The sequence below is a fragment of the Macrosteles quadrilineatus genome, unplaced genomic scaffold, assembly GCF_028750875.1.
Source record: "Macrosteles quadrilineatus isolate MER2022 unplaced genomic scaffold, UCM_ALF_1.0 Scaffold_6__1_contigs__length_79288215, whole genome shotgun sequence".
NCBI classification, from domain to species: domain Eukaryota; kingdom Metazoa; phylum Arthropoda; class Insecta; order Hemiptera; family Cicadellidae; genus Macrosteles; species Macrosteles quadrilineatus.
Window position 1 is genome coordinate 39,204,819 of NW_026542599.1, and position 26,693 is coordinate 39,231,511.

Consider the following 26,693-nt stretch of genomic DNA (forward strand, 5'->3'; position numbering starts at 1 on the left):
TAAATGTTTAGGTGCTGATGGTTTGTGTAGTTACGTACATACTATAATACTTAAAAAAGAGTTAACAAATCTTTTATGACAAACAGTATAGTATTGAGAATTATTTAACAGCACCTAACCTGTAAGAAGCAGTTACAAACAGGTGGTGGTGTATTAAAAACAACATACGATTCGTTTGTTTTTATTTTATTTTTATTTAAAGCCGGATCCTCAATCAAATATCTTACTTTTTATAAAGTGTTAATAAACAATACTAATATATGTACTATCAAACATAGATTTAAAACTTTATTTTATTTAAAATATCAAAAGAAATGCGAATTATCGTATTTTATTAACAGCATTTAACCCAGACATAACATTAAATACTAAAAGAAATTAGGATATTTAATAGTAGCAATGTAAACTAGTAGTTTTACTGTATTAGCTGTACTATCGGTAACTGGTTTCCAAAGTCTGTTGGTACTTTTCAACAATTAATTACAGAAATTTCTGTTTCAATAAGAACTCTTAACTAAAAAACACATTAAACCATTAAAACCCTAAGTAATTTGACAACGTGCAAAACCGAAAATGTGGTTTTAAAGCGATTCAACTTATCGACTGACACAGGGCGGATGAAGTAGGTTGCCGGTTGCGCCGCTAGGAGCGCTGTCGGTGGCCACAGTCAGTCTGTGTTCCGCGGTGGTGCCAGCCGCTTGTCCGGCCTGTAACGTCACATTAGTGTGTCAAAGTGTACTTCAATGTGACACTGTGAGTTTAAACCCAGTGTACAGCGATAAGAACGTTTACATCTTTTGTTTTGGATTATTCGTTCAAGGTATATGTTTACTTCGTTCAAGGTATATGTTTACTAAATAATAAAATAAAATACCTAAGTATTTTTGTCTGTTAGGTGAAAATAAAATTAACACTGTTCTATAGAATTGTTAGCGTTAATAACAAAAAGGTCTGCGTTGCAAAATTACATTCCCAGCAGTAGCTGTGTACTGACAAAAATTGGTTTTACAATTATACAACGAGGTAAAAATCAAATAACTACAAATATGTGGATGGGTCATTCATTGTTTACATTGATTACATCTATAATACAGTAATATATTATAATAATGTATCACAATATAGTGTAAAACAGTTGATATGTACCGTGTTTACATCTATAATATTAAATACTTACAAAATTATAATAATGTATCATGTAAATAGTTAAACAGTTTGATGGTAGAATCTTGAAATAATAGTACAGCTCAAGAAATAATTTATGTAGACGCAATACGTATAGCTTCATGTAGACTGTTTTATAATGCACTACAAGTATTTCTACTTTATCATTATATTCTTACTAAGAATAATTTGCAACAATTTGCAAAAAATTCCCTTTGTAATTTTTAATTAGTCTAAAGTGCCTATAATGTGAAATCACAGCATAGGTATAATACCCCCGCCGCAGCAAACCTGCCGACTAAGCGAATTTCCATTTATCTGAATTGATTTTCAATTAAAACTATTTAAATAACATTAGGTTTAACAAGTACCTAGGTTTGCTGCTACAAGGAAACTGAAACTAATAATGTGTTTTAGTAAAATATTAATAGCTTAGTATAAAATAAATAAATTTGCCAAGTTTTATCAAAATATATCCATAAACAAGCAAACTACAACATTTTACAATATTCTCCATAAGAATAACATGGGAATTACAAATTTATTTTTTTTTTAATTTTCTCCGTTACCAATAATTGTACAAAAATACTTTTATATACTAAATTATTTGTTTTTTTAAGCTCTTTAAAAAGATCTAGAGAGAAATTGGAAAATTTTGTGTTTTGAGGGTCAAAAATGAGAAAAACCTATTTTTACCCCATAAAACCCCCCGTAAAACCCCGTTCCCATGGTCCGATCATGCTGGTTCGCGAACTCATTCAAGTTTATCCCGCTTTACACCTTTAAACCAAATTTTATCAAAATCGGATAAAAATTACTCAAGTTATCGTGTTCACGGACATATATATATATATATACATATATAAAAATTTGAACGAATGGTGTTTTTGGCCTCTGGGGACATCAAAATGAAAAAGTAAATCGGTCCCGGGCTTAGGTCTTACCATGCCACCTACGGTAATAGCTACTTCCCTATAGGGAAATTCGCTAAAATGTATATCATAGTCCTAGAAAAATAAAGATTTATTAGAATAACTTATAACTTTATAAAAAAAGTATTTTTACAATGTACATTTTTTATTTTGATAAAAATATAATTTTTTTGAAATATGAAAATATAAAAAAGAGAATCCGTCCTATACTATGCTATATCAATCATCGTAGCCCGTATGTACCTTATAGTAAAAAATCATTTCATATTATTCAATACAATTAATGTTAACCACAGTACATACATTTATTTCAAATGCAAAATATTTTGTGTACTCATTCAGTTGCCAAAAATGTACAATTTATATATCATTAAATTATATGTAGATTCTTAAACGTATTATAGAAACGTATTAGCAATGGATTTTATTCGTAATGTAGGGGCTTATAATGCTTCTTAGAATCTTAAATACCCTAGCCACAGCAAACCTGCAGACTAAGCATTTCATTCGCCTGATTTGATTTTGAATTAGATCTATTTAAATGACTAGGTTTAACTAGTAATAGGTTTGCTGACACGGAAAGGGTAATAAAGTGTGTTTTATTAGTAAAATATTAATATCCTATTATAAAATAATGATATTTACGTTTGATCCAAATGTATCGATAAACCAGTAAACTACAACAGTTTACTTACAAGAATAGTAGGGTAATTTCAAGGTTTTTTTAAAATTTCCCCTGTGGCCTGTATCCAATAATCGTACAAAAAATTCCAATGTACTAAAATAGTTTTAAAATCTCTTCAAAAAGTTCAAAGTAGGGATAGAGAAATTAGGAAATCTTATGTTTAAGGGTAAAAATTTAGAAAACCCGATTTTAAACCCCATAAAACTCCCTATAAACCCTTTTCCCATTGATCGATCATGATCGTTCAAAACTCGTTCGAATGAGACCTACGGTAGTAGCTTATTCCCTATATGAGGAATTCCCAAATTGTGCTGAAATATATATTATGTTTCATGAGACATACCTCAATACCTTATAAAGTTTTAAAATATAGATGCGTGTTGAAATTATATTTATCGAAATATAAAGTCTTAATTTCCATATCGTATAAGTTCATCTATTTAGTTTGTAAATAATTACCATACTATGTTAAGGCACTAGTCTGGTACTTTAATTAAGTGATAAGTAGTCCTTATTTTAATTCACTATTCTTGTTAGTCTAACAAATTATAAACTGATGGTTTTGGTTAAGAGGTAAACAAAAGTGTAGTTAACTTAATTAGTTAATTATAACCAAATTCCTTTTAATTTCTGCTGTCATAATCCTCCCTATTTATATGGTCTTTTTTCTATTTTTATTACACAATACATTTTGAAACTTCCAGACACTCATAAAAATGCACAATCCATCGACCCCTATAAGTTAAAAGTATATAGTAAAATTACATTACCCAACTTATGTCGTTTGTTGCTACCATCTATCGTATCTTTGAATAAGCCGCGCTCTAAATTACCCACGGTATTAGTAAAATTGTTTGAAAGTAAAAAGACATACATAACAAATATTTATTGACTAACATCACAATCTCTATAATTTATTATAACATATGCGTAATTATAATTACTATACCCTCTAAGTAGCGACAGTACAATATTTCTATGTGAAATCGGTGATATTTGAAACAGAGAAACTAATGAAATGTTAAGACAAGTAAGAAAAAAATTGACTATACACGAAAAATATAGTCCTCTAATATAACGTATGTCTTCCTAATATAACTAGTTAATTCGGTATAATTTTATAACTTGTATCACCATATTCTGCGTTCATTTTCATAGCTGTAAGATCGGTATGTTTATGAATTTTTGTTGTAGAAATAGGCCTAAGGGGCAAATAGTTAGGATTTAGTTGGCAAAATCGAATTACATACGAGTAAAATTAAAAACCTTATACTTTTATAACCTAGTTTGTTTTAAATAGATTTTGCTGAGTAGAAGAAGTCTACCGGAAGTAACGGAATGCAACAGTTGATCCCAGAGGTTTTACAAAGGAACAAAGGTCTTTTGCGACTCTTGTATCTCTATGATGAGAGTGGCAAGTTGAAATAGGAACAACTTTACTGTTTAATTTATCTTAGTAAAGAAGTATTTTGCGGGACTAACTGGGGAAGTTCCTATTTTACAAATACTACTTCCTCAATTTGTTATTATGGTTATATTTTTTTAAATTGTTAAGGAATATATTTAAGCTGTTGTGAACTTTCAATGTGCTGTTAAACATGATTATTGTCCCATACACATTATACTATATATTTTGGTCCAAGAACCTTATAAGAAATACCTTTTATTTTAGCTATTTATTATTAAGATTAGACGTACCTGAAGCACGCTGGTAAATCGCGAATCGACAACAATAAATATTGTTTTATGACTTATCTGCAATCAATGATACGTAAATATATTTTTATTTCAGTTATTTTATATGTCTTTGTCTTAAAATACTCCTAGAAATAAAGGCTTTTACTTGAGATATTGACTGTTTCAACAATTTAAGTTCAGAGCTATTGTATTACTTAATCAAAAAGCATGATTTCGATTGTTACATGGTTATGGAATTTAAATGTATATATAATTACTCAATTGTTATCACATTATCCTATAAGTTTAGCTTAAAAAAGAACCTTTAGTGTAATTCCAGCTTTCATTTGAATAATTTATTATTATGATCGGAGTTACTTAACTTATACGCGCTGCTAAATCAAAAACAGTTCAAATTGTTCCGAAAAAGGAGTTATTTACCATCGATTTATAGTTTAATGATTTAGCTTGAAAACTCAAGAGGAACTGTAGAATTCGATGGGTTTCACCTAGTAGAATAATTAAATCTAATGTAATGGGAAACTCGAGGTTTTATTAACTTGTTGGGACATTAAAAGGGACATTAAAATGTAACAGCCATACTAATTATTTTCTTAACGAAAGAATAGCAATACTGTTTTGATGGATAAAGAAGACCCGATACCCTTGTTTTGTGTTGCTCGCATTTTTATAACTCAAGAGACGTTATATCCATGTTATGATGTATCACCCGTCTTCTCCTACTTCTTCTGCACTCATTCATTAGTTAGAGTGTATCTCTTTGTTTTTATAAAAGTTTTATAAAATAAAAAACCATAAATAAACTTAGATTTTCAGGGGTTAATATATATTAACAAATAATATGAGCATATACTTTAGACTATGTAATGGTTTTTGTAGATCCCAGTATTGAGTGTATTGAATAATATAAACCTTAATTTCATAGTTTATTGGTATTCAAAATTCCGGCTTGTCTTTTTTCTAATATAATAATCATCCGAATTGTTAAGGCGGGTTTTTATTCTTGATCTAACCCAGCAAGTTAATGTCCGTTTGAAGTAAATTTGTATATATGCTATTCCTTAGCATAGTATAATTTAAGCATTTTTATTGTTTTAAAACTGTGTTATAAATATACTTGCCATCAATAACTCCAAACAGTGATCATGACACTTCATACGACGACAAATGATTAACTAGAACTGTTACCAAACCTTAAAAATATACTTAGCCATACATCTACTTAGTTACTGCAATAAATAAAAAAGGGGGAAATTAAATTACTACGTGTAACTTTACAAACTGCTGAGCTCCTTTAAAGTTTATGTCTGAAGTATTTTGATATAATAAAGACGACGTAATAAGAAGAAAGCTTCTTATTTATTGTTCTCAGGCAAAGTTTATTGTTTGTAGAAACTTTGTTATTTACGGTTTAAGCCGCAGCGTAATACAAACATTAAAGTTTTAATAAAGCCTCAAACAAAGGAAAGGTTGATAAAGTGCTGAGCGCTGTTCGATAGCAGAACCATCCCTTGGTATAGGTATTAAAAATAATATCTTAACGTTATTAACGCTTGGATAAGGTATGTTATTACCCGGTTACGATTTTGCAACATAATTCATATAAAACATAAATATGATTTATAATTTTAAAGGGGTACAATTTTTGCGTAAATTATTTCTCACCCTTAGCAGGAAACAGATTAATATGTCTCCTTCTTGCTTAAACAAGCTAATCATATTTTGATTTCGAAACATTGTATTAGTAAATAAGAATCGTAATTATTTTTACCTATACTGTTCGAAGTGTTTTGAACTTACAAATTTACCATATCAACAATCATTACTACTAGACTATTAAACTATTAGAAACTATTGAAATAAAATGCATTTAAATATTTTTCGTCAGCTGATGAGCCTTCATATTATCCATTCAATGTATAACTTAACAGATATAATAATTGAGTGTTAAATGATCTGTTATCTAAAATTTATTTAGCATTAATTTATTTTGTGAATTATTACTTTAAAATTAAGAGTAGTTACTTAAAAAAAAATCAAATTTTATAACAGAGACGTTTGCTATAATCTATGGTTCTTAAATTTAAATGCATTAACATGATAATCACTTAGTTGATGATCCAATCCTATCTTAATTCTTAACGTTCACTTCCCATAAACTATAAATGCAGGCCACGCTGGCCTCTAGGCTTGAAACAACATAACTTAATTCTCCCTTTTTATATCTTCCAATAAATGTAATAAGTAACATATTGAACTTTTATCCCATTTTATATTTTCTACATACAATTGCTTAAAAAAGGAATGAATACACCAAAAGTATTCGAATAATCAGTAATGATTGCTCTTAAGTGAACTTCATGAAGTATTCTGTCAAGAGACCAAAGTCCAAGAGATAATACCACAACGGCTGCAACGAACTAGCAGTTGTCCAGTCAGCTTCCGTACTCGTACTCATCATGTGCGTGACAGACCTGTATTTCGTTTTTTTTATGTTTTTATGTTGTTATCGTGTTACGTGTGTGTATCAAGTTTGACGACGCCAAATCCGGTGGATGAATGTATCTGAGGATGACATTTTGATGCCGAAACGTCCGTAATATATACGAAAACTACGGAGCTGTGACGAGGTAATTGTACAATTATATTATAGTCATCAATTAAGCTCAGGGGCTAGATCATATCTATTGATGAATAAAACATCTATTCAATTATTCATTAATTCATATTTATTGTACAATTTCATAACGCATACAATACAATGTTTAATGAAAGAATCCCAACAAAGCTATGCAACAAATCTGAGCGTTTGATGCGAAGCCAGGCATAAATTTAATTTAATTAATGCATTTACCTTATGCATTCCATTCAAAGGAGCCAACCAATTTACCTTTGAATGATGTTCGTCTACCGTGACGAGAATTGTAAGCGATTAGTTGTTATATTAATATAATGAGTGAGTCTGCAGTGTTTTTCGCCCCACACGAAATTGGGTACTACAAGGTACTTTTAGCGAATTTCCCATATAGGAACAAACTATTACCGTTGGTCTCATGGTAAGATCTCAACCTGGAACCGATTTACTTTTTCGTTTTGAGGTACCCAGAGGCCAAAAACACCATCCGTTCAAATCTATATACTGTATATGGATTTATTTATAAATGAGTTTAGAAATTAAATAATAAATTAAAATAAAAATAAAAATGTTTATATTTTATTTGTGTCCGTTAGCATGATAACTCTAACAAAAATTATCAGATCGTAATGACATTTGGTATAAACGTGTAAACCTACATTTATTCGAACGAGTTCGCGAACCAGCATGCACGGACTATGGAAACGGGGGTTCATGGCAAGTTTTATGGGGTAAAACTGTGGTTTTTCCATATTCAACCTAAAAACATGAACTTTTTAATTTCTTCCTAACCCATTTTGTAGAGCTAGAAAACAAATAATTTAGTATACATTGTAAGTGTTGCATGTCTAACGGTTATGGAAAAAATCCCAAAGAAGGGCAAGATTAAAACTACTATGTTATTTTAAATAAACTACCTAAGTTATCATAAAAATAATTGATAATTACGCATGTAGGAAATAGACCTAAACATTTTAAGGGAATAATTTAGTGGAATTCCAGCCCGGTAAGTGGGAATTAGCTTAATTTGCAGGTTTGTTGTGGTGGGTTTATTTTATAATGATATTCATTTTTAGCCCCTGGAATATGTATATAAATGCATATACGTATATGTATATATGTATATACGTATGACATTTCAGACTTACCTCCATATGTAGTTTAAACTACGTCATTATTTCAATTATTTAGAAATGATATGTTTCCTTACAATGCAACATCTTTGGAGCTTGCAACACGTCAAAAACATAAAAATTTCGTACGAAACAGAACATTACACACAAGACATTTACATACACGAAACACAGTAGCACTATCAGTACATGGCGGTGGTTGTAGGTATACTGAACAGGGTTTATGTATGTAATTTCGTACCGTCCTTTTCTGTTATCATCTCGGTGGTCAGCTGTTCTAGATAAGATGTGTTGAAGAGAGTGGGACTTGAAGTGTTATTTATCATTGAGGACCTTTTCTTTGCTTTCTTAGTCTTCGTTCATTTTGTATTATCTAATACTCCTTAAGTGTCAAATTTATTACCTTTCCTGCAGTAAAGTAGAGTTTTTAAGTCGTTGTTAAAGAAGTTGGTCCCACTAGATTGCTAATCAACCGCTGGCGATTATTACAAACTACTTATAAGTCTACTTGAAAAAAATACTATAAGGTAGTTGTAAGGAAATTAATGTAGTATAAAGTAGGTGTGAGGAAAATACCTACTTATTATGAGGTGTGAGGAGGTGAAAGGAGTATTTGTTTGTTTTTATATTTTAAAGTAAAGAACCTCCGCCAGACATTCCTCTGGACCTTTCAATTCCATCCTCATAATACTTAGGCTTCCTCTGTTTGTGCAGCATACTGCATTTGATTTCCCTAACTGATTCTTGACCAGTCCTTAGTAAAGGCAGCCTACTTTGATCCCACCCTGGTATTGTTTGCCGCTAGCCTATCTCCTCTTTGGTTTCAACTCATAGAGGTTGTCCGTTGAGGGTGTTTGTAATTACCCTCAGCCATCATTAGAATTGCATCCTGTAATTTTGAGAGCTTTTAATGGGCTCAGAATTGTATGTATCGTAGGATTTCCTTTGGATGTTTGCAACCCTCTTCCGTTTTCATTTCCTTGATTCAATACAATCTGTATAATGGGCACCTCAGGGTTGTATCTTAGGCTTGCCTTTGGATGTTTGTTAGTCTTCTACTGTTTTTCATTTCCTTGATTCAATACAACCGGCTGTTCCACATCATCACACTTCTCTTCCACTATTCCAACTCCTAGTGGCTTCACAGCAGATGGTCCAGGGCTGATTTGTTTTCCACTCTTGAGGTTCCAATCTTTACTTTCAGGGCTTTTCATCGCTCCGGTGCTGTACGACTACGATTTTCAATGCCATTTATCCTGGTGTAGCACTTTCCTTTACTCCCTACCACAAGCCCAACTGCCAGGATGCTGGAGGTGCAAGAGTAGGGAAACTGTTGGAAGATATTGGTTCAAGTACTCGCGAAACCAACACCCCGGCACCTCCAAGAGGTGGCGGAGGTGGCCCTTTGAACACCTGACCCAATACCCAGCCTACTGCGATCCATACACCCACACCTACCAAAACCGGACGAATGTGACTCATGGCTTACTAGTTTACTCTCAAAAAAGGGGACTTACTAAGAGAATTATTTGTACTGTTGATTGTTGAAAGTTTTTAATAATGAACTCAAATCTGTAGTGAAGTGCTGGTGATGTCAAGTCAAGTGTTATAATTTAAATATTTCATCTGATAAGGATTAAAAAGACTTACTAATAAAATAGAATTTATGTTTCAACTCTTACTTTAGTAAAATTTTCAAGTTTAACTTTAAATTGAAATTTATATTTATTATTTCTTAAAAAATACACCTTATGTCCTTCCCAAGAAGCAGCAATCTAAGTACTCATTAAAATAAATGTAAGTAAAAAAACATAAACCTGACTATCCTATTTTAGGGGAATATTTTTGTGAAAATCCAACCAAGTAAATGGAAATTTGCGTACACTGCAGATTTGCTGCGGCGGGGGTATGGGTGTGGCATTGGTCAGTCGAGTTAAGATAGTAATTGTACATTGGATTCCTTCATGTGCATACAGTGTCATGTATTTCATAATATTAATAATATATTAAACAGAAAATTTCATTGATTACGTTTTAAACAAGGCTGCTTAGTCAATACCTTACTTAGAATCGATCTTAGTCCAGTGTTTTGCATATAATGATAACTTATTTCAATATTTAAATAATATATATATATATATATATATATATATATATATATATATATATATATATATATATATACATATACATATATAAATTATTTTAATTCCTAAATAATTTAGAGTATTTTCTCTTTTTCGCAAAGGTTTTGATTTGATTTAATTGTTAGGAATTAAGTAAAGCATGCCACAAGGGGACACAGATTTTCTCTTTACACAAATACTATTACTGAAAAATGTAGTTAGTTTTGAACTTTTATCAGAAACAAAAGCTACGCTTCCAAGAGTCAAACTAATGATGAAATTATCGGAAACAAACTTCAAAAGTGATTAAATATCTGGTTGTCTAAAGTTATATTGTTTCTCCCTGTCGAGTGATTGAGTTCAGTCTATTGTTACTAACATCGTTAAAACTAACGTGGTACGCTTTTGACATTCATTCATGGTAATACTGTGAAATATTCCTGTTACAAAATGTAAAGCTGCTTGTTATTGTAACACTAGGGCTACAGTAATTTAGATTTTTTCTTACTCAGAAAGAGTTTTTTGTTGATTTACTTTTTTTTAATTTATCACGGGCATAGTTGTGTTTAAACATTAGATAACCACCTTTGCACTGTAACTTATCCAGATTATAACACATATTGACTAAATATGTTAATTTCCCATGTCACCTGATGGGTTAAAATTTCCAATTAACTATAGTATTGGCTCGTAAAAAATGACTGTAAATAGTTGGTTAGTTAGTATTGATCAGAACGAGATAGAATCTTTCATCGCTTCTAACTATGCCCAATAATGTAAGCCGGTCAGTCTGAATGAAAGGGAATAGAGTGATAAGGTATGAGTATGTCTGTGTACGTGCGAGTATTACGGAATGCGTGTGTATGTGTATGCACGAACGCCAGTTTTCTGTTGCTAATTATTTCAATAACATAAATCTACATATTTTCCCAAGGCTCGACCTTTTTTTAGATGTGCACTATTGTCCTTTTGTATATGGGGTCGGATATAATTTCCTTTTATTAGGCCTATTAAGATTAAAAGTTTTGTTCATCATGATAATTGAATCTCGAAATTACATAACCTTGCTATTTTATTATATAGATGTAGTAATTTATCTATAAAATTGGAATATTGATAACACAAAAGTAATGTAGTTAATAGCAATAACAATTATGTCACAATTTAATTTAATTGATATATCCAAGTATTTGTTATTGTATAGTATTTTCACTTGATTTTTTCCACTCGGTCACAACACACAAGCTTCGCTTCGCAGGGACCTAATTGTATTGTAATTTATGTAAAAAATTAAATTTTATGTTTATTTTCCTGAATAAATTAAATTGAATTGAATTATAAACATACAAATGCGTAATTTGTATTGGACGATTAATCAGTCCTAAACCATCAACTTGCATGTGCTTATTATCAGAAAAATACTTGTAACTTCTTGAATTACATCTGATTGGGAAATAAACTAATTACTTCATGCCCATGTTATTGTGATGGTCCCGAGATTACTGCTGGCCTTTGTTTAGACAAACCCGCATCTTCATTGTTATTAATTGATATATTTTCCATTGTTTTCTAAAAATTTATTCCATATTTTAAGATACAGATACGTACATAACTATTTAAATGTTCCAGCATATAGGCAGAGGCAAAACAAAGACGTCTGTATCGATTTGCCTATCCGAAGGTTTAAGGCAAGGTTAAAGAACTGTTAGAAACAAACTGATAAGTAATTTGATAAAATAGTTGTATTATAACATTAAACATTGTTTAAACTTATTGCTATATTGAAAACAATGAAACGTATTCGCCCACTTTAATGGCTTTCACTGCTATGAAAGAAACCCTAGATACATTTTACCTGTTTACATGTTACTATAATATTAGAGTTATTCCACAATATCAATCAGCCAAAAATATAAATAGGTGATGGTTAAGAGTAGACTAAACTTTTTCTGGAAACATAGTTATTACAGTTTGCCATAAATCTTAACACACTTAAATGAATTTAATAATCTCAGCCTAACCTAAGCATTCCTACATAATGAAATGAAAAGCAACCATTCGTAAAAAGGAGTTGTTACCACATTATGATTTCTCAAAACCATATGATTTCTGTTATTGTTCTACAATAGTTCTGTTGTCATGCCCAAACGCATTTACATTCAGTGAAGATAATGGTTTAATAAAGTGAGTTATGCATCTTTTATTGTCTTATTTAATACAATTTAAGGACGTGTCAATTCGTAAAAATTGTGTATTTTTAAAGAATATATATACTCCAATATATAAATTGAAATATTAATACTTCAAAAAAATTAGTAAGAAAATTTCACAATTGTTTTAAGACTTAATTCTGAACCTGGCAGTACAACCAACGTTCCAGCTGAATATTATTTTATCAAAGTACTTTGATCTCGAAAGACCTCATTAAGAATCATTTGTTTTATTCATGCAATTTTCTAACCTTTAGTTATCATAAAAAATTCAAATATATACCAAAGGAAAATGTTCAAATTGACTATGAAATATAAAATTGAGACATTATAGTAGCTGTATTAAGATAATAAACAAAGTACTGTACCGACACAGAACTTATCATAATGACTCACTCTAAATCTGCTATGAGTATGGAAGAGTCATAAAACAATTAGTTTTATGATATCGCAATTTAAGTAAAGGCCTATCAACCGATACAGTAATGTTTCAGCAAATTTTATGTACAAACTTCTACAAACTTTCGTGCCATCAAACAATTATCAGTTATTTGGAGCATAAGCATTAACACTACATAATATAGCTACTGTACACTGTTGAAATTGTTTCAATATAAAATTGATGATAACTTATAAAAGTTAAATTTATATTATGAATGCAACTGAAATAGATCAAACTAACACTAACATACCTAACCTAACCTTATATAATAAGGTTTGGGATAGTTATTTTATGTTGACAACTATTTTTTTATATGAATTATTAAATTATTGGCTTATACTGCTGAATGTTATAAATCATGTAGAAACTGTTTTATGGAATAAACAACACTATAAAATATGAAATAGTTCATATTCTTTTCACTTAATGTATTATAAACATATCACAACACAAGTGCAATATTCACCAGTTAATAGTTTTACAATATTTGTAACAGTGCAGATATTTCATTTTTTGTAAATAACATAAAATTCTTGTCTGCAAAGACAAATTATTTTTCCCGGTTTAAATCGTTTTACTGCTGTAGTATTCGGTAAACTGGAAGTGTTTGCGGAAATTACAAAAGTTTAAACGAGTTTGTACGATTTGTAGGAAATCACGTGGTGCCGTTTACACGACGTTACATTCCAGCCAAGGTTTTACATAAGCTAACATAATATTTTATGTACTTTTTTCAGGGTGCATATAATAGTTTATTGAATATACTAACAATGTATTGTTTAATAGAATCAGTTTGTTTGTTTGGGGCTCAATCACGCATAGGGGGCCTACTACTGGTCGGATGGGGCTGAAATTTGGCATGACGATTCCCGAGCTCAAATTTTCAATTAAAATATAAGAAATTCTTATCTCAAAAATCCTTTTGGGCTCCGCCTATGTCTATGGAAATTCCCATGTTTGCCTAATGGTATTCATATGTAAAAGGAGTTAAATAATATTGACAGAAGTTTCAACTAAAGTTGGCTCCATCTTCAATAGCATTACAATGTTTTAAGGTTAAAAGCATAGTGCAGCACTAATACCATTTTTGTTATAAAGACGGATGGTATAAACTAAGCAGCAAAAGCTGTAATAGACAATGAGAACTGCTAAAGTATAATTGATTACAATTATGTTTATGTTTTAAACTTCATAAATATTTTTTTTTAAATATTTAACAGATAATAGCATAAAATAATAATAATATTTTGTTTCAATAGTACTGACAGAATTGGACCATAAACCGTAAAAAATAAATATAAAATTAACTAAAGATTTGCAAATATTTACACTATGCCCAAGCCCTGTCATCATTTGTATTATAAAAAATAATAACGTACTCAAATAGATTTCAGGAAAGGAAAAAACAAAGTACAGCGATTAAAATGACCTCATAAAACGCAACATAACATGACAACTGTTTGGCTAGAAAATAAAAAGGCCTTTCCCATTGTTTTCGACGTAAATTGGTCTGAGCAGCGACTTGTTCATTGACAGCTGCACCGAACTGTGGAGTTGTGTTTTAAACAATAGTTTATAAATGACACAACCACGTTGCAGATATTTTATTTATTTAAAAGTACGAAATAATTAGAATATTGCAATCGCGTGATGGTTCAAATTGTGCAATATTATGTTTTCGAAATTATATTTTACCATTTGTGTTGAAAATCTGGTATCTTAGAATAATATAAATATTTAATTATAATCATAAATAACCATTTGGAAAAAAACATATTTGTAATGAGGTAAAATTGAGGAATCTCAATTTTAAACAGTTTTTTTCACAGAGTAATATAGGTTATACAGTATCCTTAATCAATGCGTACTGTAAACAGGAATATTGCCAATGCCTAAGTAATAGCTGTATAGGAATTGAAAATGTAAAAACACAAATAAAACTTTGTAAAATAATAATTTAACTCAAACATATTTTTAAATATCAGTTTTATGCTTAAAATATTGGTACTGTATACAGTAATTATTATCGCTTATGTTAAAGCAGGGACTTATACACAATGACATGTATATACAACTGAAGGTTTAGTAAAAGTCATTACGGAAAGTAAATAAAAGAAACGTCTTATACACTTATAACATATATTTACGCTTATACTGTTAATCACAAGACGGTAAATATACAAAAAAGGTGGTAACAATATCTAGACTATCTAGATATAATATAATAGACTAAATATTTAAAGAATTGTAAGAAAGGATATGTAATGAATGCTTGGGAAGAATTGTATATTTATAAGGAAAAATGTAAAGATAGAAATAAGTTGATTAATGAACAAATACATTTTGATTCCAGTTGTACTTATAAAAATGTATTGGCCGGTGCTTCCGGTAGCCAATAGGGTATAAGTAGGGACGCCATTCAAGATTCTTGTCATTCGCCTATTGGGTCTGATGATGATTGGAGTGTCCAATCGAAATCGATCACCACTTACCACCTTTTTTGTGTATTTACCGTCTTGTGAGTAACAGTATAAGCGTAAATATATGTTTTAAGTGTTATAAGACGTTTCTTTTATTTACTTTCCGTAAATTTAATAACACGTACAATGCTGATCAAGAAGTTATTTATTAAAAGTCATTGCAATATCGGTTTGTTTTTGGCAACAATTGTATAATGAAACGTCTTAAAGAAATCCATTTTTAATTGAACTCAATTCATTTTCGAGAAGTCTATAAAAAGTGGCATTATTAATTTATTATTATGTACTTTTATAATTTTATAGTGTTAAATATAAATATTTTATTTTGTTCCAACTGATACGAATAAACCAAGAAACTTATTTATGTTTCAAGTTAAGTAGAATATAAATCCCTCTCGCTCAGCTGAAGAATAATTGACCCGCCAAAAGCAAAAACACTGTGTGAGTGATAGCTTTCAAACCTACCTCTAGTAGAAATTCGAAACTGTCGAAATACAAATGCAATCATTATGAGACTTATTTAAAAACATTCAATTATTGATCATAATTTAGTGGTATATTATATTTTACAGTGTTGGTATTTTCATGTCTTAGGACAGATTATTGGCACATGTGATATTTGATGGTATAGAAAGCATATCCGCGTTAATAACATAAACTAATATTAATACAGTTTAAACCGCAATCCTAGACACAATTTTGTTAACAACGTCAACATCAATACTCTTGGTTAGAAATTGTTTTTAATTCAATTACTCGGATCAACACATTCCTTTGGTTAGATGGGATGGTTTTCATCAGACGAACCCGTTATAGGTTATTGGTCCTACGGCTTCAATGATTTTGACTCCCTAAATATTGTACATGAAGATTATAAATGTAATTAAATTACGAGAAGTATATGAAGATATAATCTCTATAATTTATCCACCTAGCATTTTACTACTTTAGTTTTAACAAAAAACGTTGTCCGATATCTCATTTCCTTACCTTGTGCAATTGATTCATTTTTCTTTAAAAAGACAAATGTATCCGTTCACAAAAGTGAACAGAAGTGGACCAAAAGGTTTTTTACCAAAACACTTAAGGAAGGTTTATATTACCCATCCTTATAATTGTACGTTCAATAATAGGTTTTTATATTTTACCACATCAGCTGATGAGCAATTAATCTTTGGACAATTTGACGGAGGAAAGTAAAACCTATTATTGTCATAACAATATAGTCCAGGGACCAGAAACAATGATTATGATAAAGAACGTAATTCAAATAGCAAAGAAAATTATCGATGCCTTAAATGTAAGTAAAAAAAAGAATGTGAACTCTAAACTTGTTTCAAAACTATTTAACCGGTTTATTATGCAAAATAATTTAATTTCACGAGTTGGATCCATATTTATTATTATATTATCTATTATCTATTATTACATTATTATAGTACACTACGTAACTTAATACAAATTTTTATTGGGATTTGTTGTCCATTGTTGTCAAATTAAACCATAGATTAAACATAGTCAAAATACCCTCGTTGTTAATTATTAATATTATAAGCAAATAAACAAAAAAAAATTAAATTAACAGTACTGCACACAGTATTGTTTATTATTAAATATTATTTAATCATTATTTACTATTATTATTAATATTATTATTATTTTATTGTATTCAAATTATCCATACGCTAAAATTAGGAAATAAGGTTAGACGTCGTTAATGGTTTGGACCTTCTTAAACAAGGAAATTCTATAAACTTTATAAATACCAATGAAAGACTTGTAGCATTGTTTCAGTTGAAAGTCTAACTTTCTCTAACATTTAGATTATAGTTGTTGGCAAGTTTGGAACATTTTAACAATGGCTGAAACATATTTATAAACTGAACCTGCCAATAATACAAACATTTTAGAAAATATTAATCTGAAAGAAAATAACAACGGGGAAAATACTAGATAAAATTATTCATGTAATGCTATACTATTTCCAAAATGTGTTTACCGGACAAGTGTATTTTAATTCCGTACTTGATTTCTTCGCACGGGAACGACCACGCTTTTTGGTCGAGTTTCGTACGAAGCGTTTAGCTATACTAATCTATAACCTAATAATAAAAAAACTTTCCTAAACAGACTAAACTAATAACAATCAATACTCATAATCCTCAGAGAGTTTTTTTTTCAACCACTCATTGTTAAATTATATAATCAGCTGGTGTTCGGTAAAAACTCACTACCGTAAAATAGTATTTAATGTAACCTAATTTGAGTAAGCAGGAGGCAAACAGCTATTTTCCGGACTAGATCCTTGCGTGGAACGTTCGTTAAAACAATTTAGTGTAGCGAGGATTTTTTTTCAACTTCTAAACAGCTGTTATAAAGTCTAAACACTAAAGAAGCCGTTCGAGAATCTTAATCCAAAAACTATTTTAAGTTTGTTTAATCCAATTAAGGTATTTTACAAATCATTGGTGGCATTAAACTTCAGCCTCAAAACAAAGTTACGTTGAAATGGCATTAACAAATACACACATTGATTAAAATAAATGACTCTCAAGTCTGCTTCCAATGGGGTAGTGGTTAGAGCGCGGGACTTCAGTCCCTGAGGTCCCGGGTTCGATCCCCGCCAAGTCACCAATGAATTTTATCCAAGTGATAATGCCACAACCCCTAGGTCTAGCCTGAAGTAATGTGAAAAACAATCCCAGGCTCGTGCCTAGCATCCTAGAAAAAAAGGCTGCTCTCATGTAGTTGAAACAGTTGAGGGCTTATAAACAGAATGTATAGTAAAATTATACTTTCGGATCACATTATAGATGTCCATGATAGATTTATATATTTGAATTAGGTTTTAACAAAAGAGAATTTACAACCTTGAGTATTAGGTTGGCTTTAAAAAGGTCTTCTCAGTGTTAGACAAGGTTGTAGTTTTCTGCGGGGATTGCAAAAGTTTAAATGAGTCTTTGCATTTTATACGAAAGACATGTGAGCATGTTAAAAGCTTAGCGGTTAAAACAGACGAAATGGTTATTGTTAGTTTATGGATTGGTTGATGATGTTAAAATCAATAATTTATTAGCTCCATTGATCCTTGAGTATGACAATAATTACTCTCTAATAGTTATAGTTAGTGAGTTAAAATCGTCAAACTTAAAATAATTTATATGAAGAGTTAGGTATAAATAGCAGTCTGAAATATTCTTATTACCTAACACTTTCCACCTTTAAAATTGGAAAATAACAATGAATGCTTCATAGTAGACTGTGTATATAAGTATATTATATTTAAACTGTATACTCCATCGCTAAAGGTTAATTCAATTCTTATGTTTATTGTTTATAGGTTTATGTGCTATTTATACTTGTAAATGCCACTTAATTTAAATAAGGGTTAACGTGTAATAAGGATGATACATTAAAAATATATGCCACCCAAGCTAAATGGCTAAAAAATGTACGCATTAATGCAGCTAAGATTGACTATAACCTTTTAAAATATTTGAAAATGAATCCTTTAACGAAAAAATAAATCTAATAAAATAAATCTTCGCCACGATTTTTAAAACTTTAAAACTCTAAACCTTTAAAAATATTATCAAGTCTTATGACAATAAATAAAAATGATTACCGATAAAAAGATAAACCATCGTTTATTTGTAATTAGTTTTAAACTTATGCAAAAAAATTTTTGAAAATCCTCAATTTTAACATCACATTATCTACTTACTCTAAATAGTTTATCTGTATCTTATTTCCTTACTTTCAGTAGACTTAAAGTAAATTTTTAGCATTGGAAAACCAAATACCATGTCAAAAAATTTTACTTTTTCCAGCCATACCACTAACATCCAATTATACACAGACACAACGCCAAGCAGTGGCAGAAAAGTTTGCAGTGATCGGTTTGCAAAACAATGATGCTACATCTGCTTGCTTTTGTGGCATGGGTTTTGTGGAGTCAGCTTTACCTTACTCAATAAATTTTCTCTCCTCTCCCAAAGAGACCAACCTATTTTGACTGGCTATATTATCAAGGTAGGGAAATTTTTACGTAGTCGAAAAAGAATTTAGAAATTGAGAAAAATGGGATTATATCTTTTATCCGGCCAGATTAGAAAACATGTATTATTAATCTTACTTTGAAGTAAACCAAAAGTATTTGCAATTTTATATCACCTATAGAAAAATAATGTGTGACGCATCCTCTATGATTTCCTTTTTTATAACAACATATTCTAATAAAACTAAGAAATATCCTTCGTTTCTTTATTTATGCTATTTTTTTACACTTTAAAAGTATTAGACATTTATTGCTATGGTTTGTGTCATAATCTTTAACTGAATATGTCACTAGCTTATCGTGAATTACATTTTACAGTCACTACGTATAAACATAAAAATCAATAATTGTTGTAGCAAAACTAGTCTAGTTATCCACACGTAACGTGTTCAGAGCTTTAAAATATGAACCCTTCACCGTATCGTTATAGGAACTATCTTGTTTGGCAAGTATAGATAATTGAACCTATACTCTAGATTTCATATACATGTTAACAGTTAAGCCCATAATAATTTTAACACCGTGTAAAAAAAAAACAAAGGCGTGGCAAATAAGATAGGGTAAAAAACAAAATTTCACGAATCAGGAAAATATTTTAAACGACATAACGTTAATTAATGTAATCAGTTAGGTCCAAAACTTGAAGTTTTAATTTACTTGTATTTAGTAACAGTTTGCATGTAAGACAGAACTTTGTATCGGATGTACGCTGGCTCAATAACAATTTTATTTATTTTTTTAATCATTTAAAGGCGATAAATTGTCTACGTTTGATGTGTCTTTTCTAACATACTGTATGTTTAACAAAATACCATATGTTATGTTTAATAAGTTAACTTTGTTTTTGTTTACAATCATTGTTATTTAGGATTCAATTCAGAATACACCTATTTTATTTTACACATCTTTTATTTAATATGTAACAGTTTGGCGACGAGGAAAACCAGTTTTTAATTTTTTTTACATTCTATTTATTACAATTTATTTTTTTATATGAGTGACCTAAGTTACACTGAAAGTTTGACTGATTTAAAGAAGATTAGAGTAGTAGTGAAGGGTCAGTTGTCTAAGGCTGAAAGATGGCTAGCAAACCTACAAAACATGTCAAAAGAAGTAATCAAAACCAGGATAACAACAATTGAAGATTATTGGGAAAGATTTAATTCTGTACAACAATTAATAGAAGAGAAAACTGAAGAAGCTGAAATTGAGAAAGAAATAGATTACAGAGTAGAAATGGAGGACAAATATTACAAGGTAATGGATGAGTTACAAAAACGTATGGGACAGCTTGCAGAACTACAAGTGAACACTCAAAATATTGTGCCTAGTACATCAAATTTGTCTACTCCACAACGTCGATCCACTACTTCCTCAATGATTTTCACACCATATCAGGAAAATGAATCATTCAAGAACTTCATTCGTCGATTTGAGATATTTCTATATCTACATAGCCAAGAATTGGAACCAAAGGATCAAGTGTACACAATGCTACATGCCTTAACGCCACATTTACATCAGAAACTGTATGATTTGTGCGCTCCTGAAAGTCCTTTGGATAAAACATATGCTGAATTAGTAAGTCTTTTGGCTGATTATGTTGACCCTAAACCTAGTACTTGGGCCTTACAACACAAATTTATGACAAGAACACAAGAATCTGAAGAAACTGTAAAAATATATTCCGTTGAGCTTCAAAAGTTATCTTCAGACTGTGACTTCAACTGTAATAATTGTGGGAAATCAATTGCAAACACATTACTACGCATGCAGTTTATAAGAGGTATTAGCAATTCAGACATAAGAACAAAATTATTACAAGAAAGATCTGCTTCATCGTTTCAAGATGTAGTGAAACTTGCCTCCATTATGGAATTGGCAAAGAACGAAAGCTATATGGTAGAAGAAAACATTCATTCAAATGAGAAAATCAACAAGATAGCAGGTACAGGAACAAAACCACCCCATTTTTCTCCTACTTGGAACAAAAAGTTAAAGTCTCCATTTGAACGCCTCAAAGGTAAATGCTATCGTTGTGGATCACCTAGACACAGGGCACATCAGTGTAAATTTATCGGAGAAATATGTAAGAAATGCAACAAACAAGGGCATATTGCTAGCGTATGTTTAGGCACAAAACAAACAGAAATTCATTGTACCGAAACTGACAATACTATAGACTATTATAAGGAAGAGAAACAAGAGGTTTTTAAGATACACAACCAGAGTGCCGGTAATGACAAGTTTATGGTTGAGATACTTATTGAAGGTAAACCTGTGCGGATGGAGTTAGATACTGGAGCAGCAATAAGTATTCTACCATACTCTACTTTCAAAAGTCTCAACATAAATGAAAAGATTTTCCACACAAACATAGAACTAAGGACATACTCAAGCGAAATAATCAAACCCCGGGGTGTCGTCTTTGTAGAATGCACTTACAATGATCAGGTGTTTGTTGGGAAACTCTACATAGTGAACCAAAATTTCGATGCCATTTTCGGAAGAGAATGGATTAGAGAGGTCAAACTGGATTGGGCAGAACTTAAAACAGTTAGTAACAATACTACATCTACTGCACTCGAAGATCTTTTGGATGAATTCAAGGAATTATTTGAACCAGGAGTAGGACTCATACCTCACAAAAAAGCACACTTACAGCTTGTTGAAGGGGCAAGACCTATTTTTGTGAAGGCTCGTCCAGTCCCATATGCACTAACTGAAAAAGTAGAACTCGAGTTGAATCGTCTGGAAGAAGCTGGAATCATTTCCAAAACAGACAAGTCCGATTGGGGTACTCCAATTGTACCTGTAGTAAAGCCTAATGGTAACATACGAATATGCGCTGATTACAAGGTTACAGTAAATAAACAAATCAAAGAAGAACATCATCCAATACCTCGGATCGAAGACATTTTTGCTCAAATGAATGGAGGACAGTTGTTCTGTACTTTGGATTTAAGTAACGCTTATCTCCACTTGGAAATGGATGCTGAGAGTGCAGAAATTCAAACTTTGAGCACTCATAAAGGACAATACATAGTTAACAGACTGATGTTTGGTGTAAAAGTTGCTCCAGGAGTTTGGCAAAAGGTGATGGACGGAATCCTTCAAGACCTTCAAGGTGTTCAGTGCTTCTTCGACGATATAATAATTCAAGGAACGTCATCAAAAGAACTACTAGAAAGACTAAAGCAAGTGTTTGAGCGTTTAAGGAGTCAAAATTTGAAGTTGAACCGTGACAAGTGCAATTTTTTTCAAAAGAAAATTGAATACTTAGGACATGTTATTGACGCCACTGGAATCCACAAAAGTAAGGATAAAATCACAGCAATTACAAATGCACGAAGGCCTCAAAACATACAGGAACTCCGATCTTTCCTAGGGCTTGTTAATTACTACAACCGGTTTGTAAAGAATTTGTCCACTGTTTTAAATCCTTTACATAGACTTCTAAAAAAAGGGCAGTCATTCATATGGGACAGTAAGTGTGAAGAAAGTTTCCAAAACATCAAGAAAAGAATAACAAGTGACACAGTTCTTTGTCACTTTAACCCAGACTGCCATTGATCCTTGCAACTGACGCTTCACCAGTGGGACTTGGAGCAGTGATATCACATCGTTTCCCAGATGGAAGTGAAAAGCCTATAGCTTTTGCTTCAAGATCATTGACCAATGCTGAAAAACATTACAGTCAAATCGATAAAGAAGCCACAGGTATATACTGGGGGTTGAAGAAATTTTTTTCTTATTGCTACAGACGTCATTTCACACTCATCACGGACCATAAACCATTAGTGTCAATCTTCAATCCCAACAAGAGCCTACCGTCAATGTCAGCTACGCGACTATTCAACTACTCCCATTTTTTATCAGGATTTAACTACACAATTGAATTCAAGAGAACTGGTGACCATGGCAATGCAGATTTCCTCTCAAGATTTCCTGTGGAAGATTCAAAATTTACAAGCATTGACCAGTTTGGACATTTTCAAACAAACCAATTGAACACCATAACTATCAATCCCAAAGAACTAGCCGAAGAAACTAAGAAGGACGCATATCTAAAACAAATTCTTGAGGCTCTTGAGGAGGGTCAATCATTAGAGCCATTGGGATTTCACGATAATGAAGTTACATTACATGAAGGATGCCTCTTCAAAGGGTGGAAAGTAATCATCCCAAATTCCCTCAAGAAAAGAATTCTCAATGAACTACACTACGGGCACATTGGTATAGTAAAAACCAAAGCTTTGGCAAGAAGTTACTGCTTTTGGAGAGGAATGGATAAAGACATTGAAAACATGATTGCTGTTTGCAAGCCTTGTCGTGAGAAACAAAATTCTCCAACGAAAGAGATCAACCATCCTTGGGAACCAGCAACTCAGCCATGGGAGAGAATACATATAGACTTCATGGGCCCAACAAATGGACAACAATTTTTCATTGTTGTTGATGCCTTCTCCAAATGGGTAGAGGTAATACCCACAAAAACAGCAACTACCGATTGGACTATTAAGGAGTTGAAGAAACTTTTTAGTACTTTTGGTCTTCCAAGCCTCCTAATTTCAGACAATGGACGAAGTTTCACTTCTCTTACTTTTCAAGAGTTTCTTAAGTCATGTGGAACTCAACACAAAACGACTGCTCCGTTCCACCCATCATCTAATGGACAAGCTGAACGCTTTGTACAAACAGTGAAGAAGATGTTGAAGTCGATATTAGATGAACCAGGAACACTTGACAGTAAAATTCACAAGGCGTTAATTCAACTCCGTCAAGTACCAAACTCAACAGGAAACTCGGCATACTATCTCATGTTCAACAGACAAGTAAGAACATACCTCAGTGTTATGATACCTTCTAGAATCGAGGACTCAAAAGACAAACCTAAAGGTATAACACGCATATTTAAGGTGGGAGACCGTGTTCAAGTGAGAAACTACTACAAGGGTCAGACAAAATGGAGTTTCGGGAAAGTTACATCAAGAGATGGAAATCTACATTACAACGTTGAACTGGAGAACGGAGTAACATGCAGACGACATGTAGATCAAATGCTGCGATCAAGACTTTAAAGGGGGAAATTGATGTGTCTTTTCTAACATACTGTATGTTTAACAAAATACCATATGTTATGTTTAATAAGTTAACTTTGTTTTTGTTTACAATCATTGTTATTTAGGATTCAATTCAGAATACACCTATTTTATTTTACACATCTTTTATTTAATATGTAACAACGTTATTAATTATAGGTTTACTAATAAATCAGCATAAAGACGATTTAAGTACTTTTTTACGAGTGCTTTAACAATTTCAATCCAAATTTTAGTTGACACCCTAACACCAAACGTCTTATGTACTTTAAATACAGTAAAATCTTAAAATAATATCGAGTATTATAATGCAATCCCAATTTATTTTTTACAAATAACGTACATAGTATCTGGAAATCGTAACCTACATTTATTTAAAAAAATGGAAAGACAATTTCAGATTTTAACTCGATAAATATTACAAGAACAATATAAACAAGAATGTTTTACTGTGGCAATTACTTATAGTAAATATATTTAATTTATACATCTGTGAGTTTTTTAATCAGAACATATAAATATTAACCACTTCATCGTTGACTTAGCATTTGAACGCAATACGCTATATTGTATAGCATAACACATAGTGCAAACCTTAGTTCTCCTGAATTTGTAAATTATACATTAAGCTCTTTGAAAACATCATTACTTAATGTCAAAACCGAAACAATGCTAGGTAGTTTGAGATTGTTAACACAAAACAATAACATATTTAAAATCATACAAAAATCACAATTTTCCTATTGCTGCCCCGAAAATATCATCAATAAATTAGTTCACAAATTGTTTACATTGAATGTTTGGGGGCAGAGCCTAGGTTGATGCAGGATTCGTTTAAAAAAAATACTTTTTTATTATTATGTCTGATGTTTACAACTATAGGATAAATAAACATGCCTCAAAGTGCAAAATGCTATATTCCATTTTGTTCCAAAGTTGAGTGGACTTTTGAAATAACATTCATTTGCCAGTTCTGTTTGTTTACATTACAATGTCAAAGCAAAAGTAAACATTGTGAGTTACCTCATTGCTGTTATGGAAATCAAACAATATTTACTTTTGAAAGCCTCACAGAAAAAAACTTAAAAGCCAATGTTTTACAGTCCCTTATCAGTAACGAACCAGAAATAATCCTACGCTATCCTTCAATAAAGTATTTTTTTATGTAAGCCAGAGTTGGTTCAGGAGGTTTTAACTGATTGGAGAACAAGTAAACTCAGACTGACACTATAAGATTATTATACAACATCATACGGTAGATTGAAAGTAAATAATACTACTTGATATGATAAAAAGAAACGACTTATTCAATTAAAACTATTTTTACTAAGGGATGCCAGTGCAAGAAGAGAAGTTTAAGAGACATGCAGAAATATCAATTTATTTATTTTATTATTCTATTTATTTTGCATGCTTCAAAACATAAAAAATCCTTTAACATCGCAGCACTATTTATATTTAACATTTATACACAATAAGGAATATGCTAAGAATTTAAGAAATCAAATATAAAGTGAAACATTCATAGACTACAAGTAATAACAACAGTAAATAATAGTAACAATAAATTCAATTGATTAATAATATCAAATATAACTAGCATAATGAGCAAAATATGAGAAGAACGATAACTGATGAACGAGAGAGAAATAAATGTGATATTATAATGTCTAGTTTTTATCAAATATGTGAGGTTTATCCAATTATTCCAAATTAAATCACTAATTTTTAGCCACTGCATACGTTAAATTTTCTTCCTTATTAACACACAGATAATATTGAAGCTTTTTTAGATTATTAATAATAATTGTTAATGTTTAATATGCATACGCATAAGGTTTAGTAACTAGGGCAAAATATTTTTGTTAGATTATAAGTGAAGTTGACAATTTTGTTCGTGCATGTTAAACTTTGGCATTAGAAATAAAATCCGGTTTTATTAGAACATATGGTTTTATAAGCCAGTTATTCAAATGAAAGTATGGAAACACAGGATCATCTGGTTTAATGTTTGTGGAAGGCTATGTTG

General features: G+C 31.0%; 2 protein-coding genes across 2 annotated transcripts in view; both read left to right on the plus strand.

Moving 5' to 3' along the window:
- Positions 1–723: 723 nt before the first annotated feature.
- Positions 724–26,693, plus strand: part of LOC128996846 (zwei Ig domain protein zig-8-like) — a 315,132-nt gene continuing 289,162 nt past the window's right edge. The window contains exon 1 of the mRNA XM_054422352.1: positions 724–820. The gene's annotated coding sequence lies outside the window, so the exon portion shown is untranslated. The remainder of the gene's footprint in view (positions 821–26,693) is intronic.
- On the plus strand, positions 23,849–24,643 carry LOC128997472 (uncharacterized protein K02A2.6-like). Its single transcript, XM_054423111.1, has one exon. It carries the CDS (start codon positions 23,849–23,851, stop codon positions 24,641–24,643), a length of 795 nt encoding a protein of 264 aa, XP_054279086.1.

Bases quoted from the DNA above. Each gene is read 5' to 3' on its own strand.
- LOC128997472 (XM_054423111.1), top strand. From the start codon at position 23,849: ATGGATAAAGACATTGAAAACATGATTGCTGTTTGCAAGCCTTGTCGT.